The sequence below is a fragment of the Acanthisitta chloris genome, unplaced genomic scaffold (genome assembly GCF_000695815.1).
Source record: "Acanthisitta chloris isolate BGI_N310 unplaced genomic scaffold, ASM69581v1 scaffold15682, whole genome shotgun sequence".
Classification (NCBI taxonomy): domain Eukaryota; kingdom Metazoa; phylum Chordata; class Aves; order Passeriformes; family Acanthisittidae; genus Acanthisitta; species Acanthisitta chloris.
The window spans coordinates 26,229-27,154 of record NW_008660589.1 but is presented as its reverse complement, the minus strand read 5'-3'; the positions used below and the strand labels follow the sequence as shown (position 1 = coordinate 27,154).

The 926-nt window shown below is 42.7% G+C and overlaps 1 protein-coding gene across 1 annotated transcript in view; it reads right to left on the bottom strand.

Annotated features, from left to right (window-relative positions):
* Positions 1-176: 176 nt before the first annotated feature.
* ATP4B (ATPase, H+/K+ exchanging, beta polypeptide) overlaps positions 177-926 on the bottom strand; it is a 7,665-nt gene continuing 6,915 nt past the window's right edge. The window contains exons 6-7 of the mRNA XM_009069866.1: positions 508-600; positions 177-338 (exon numbers count right to left, since the gene is read on the bottom strand). Of these exons, the coding sequence (XP_009068114.1) occupies positions 177-338; positions 508-600 (255 nt within the window). The remainder of the gene's footprint in view (positions 339-507; positions 601-926) is intronic.

The following is a 926-nucleotide window of genomic DNA, read 5'->3' as shown; positions in this document are numbered from 1 at the left end:
CACTGGAGGATCTGGTTTAGGGTTTAGGGGTTCCAGCAGTGACACGTTAGTGATTTGACTTGATGATCTGAGAGGTCTCCTCCAACCTTGATGGTTCTATGAAAATAAATATGGATGAATGTGATAGTAGTTAAGTTTACTCTTCATACATTTCTCAGAAGTGTCTCTGTTGCTGCTCAGTCTTCTATTTTCAATTTAAATTCCACTTTTCCTTCATATGGATCATGAACATTATCAAAGGTAATTCCAGCTCCAATGATTCTGCACACTATTTTAAGTTCCACATTCCTCGTAATGTTGAGAAATTTCACAGCCACCAAAGGATTGCTGTAGCTGGGCTAGCAGGGAGGAAAAAAAGAAAGAAAATTAATTTAATTTTACACTAAAAATTTGAAAATTAAGCCTCAAAAATAGCCTTCTCTCCAGTTCTCCTGAGATTGTGGAGATGCTCCATATGTTTCACTTTGCGCAAAGAGAAAAGGTCGATTGAAATACACAAACACTCACCTGAGCCTTTTTCCCATAGTAGGGGAAGTAGTGCAGGTTGAAGGTGCCATTCCTGGGGTAGTAATCCACCTCCAGAGGGTAAGACTCCTTATCCTGGTTGTGAAATGTAGATTGAGGGTCAGATGAGATGTTAGGAGAAATGTTTTCCCTGTGAGGGTGTTGAGGCACTGGGATATTGCCCAGGGAGGTGGTGGAGTCACCAACCCTGGAGGTGTTGAAGAGGTGTCTGGATCTGACCCTGGAGGATCTGGTTTAGGGTTTAGGGGTTCCAGCAGTGACAGGTTAATGGTTGGACTGGATGATCTTAGAGGTCTCCTCCAACCTTGATGGTTCTATGTTTCTATGTTCTATGAACTAAGAAAGAAGCTCCATTGACAAGGAGCTTGTCATCCAGCCTGGGGCAAGCGTTTCACTGCTGA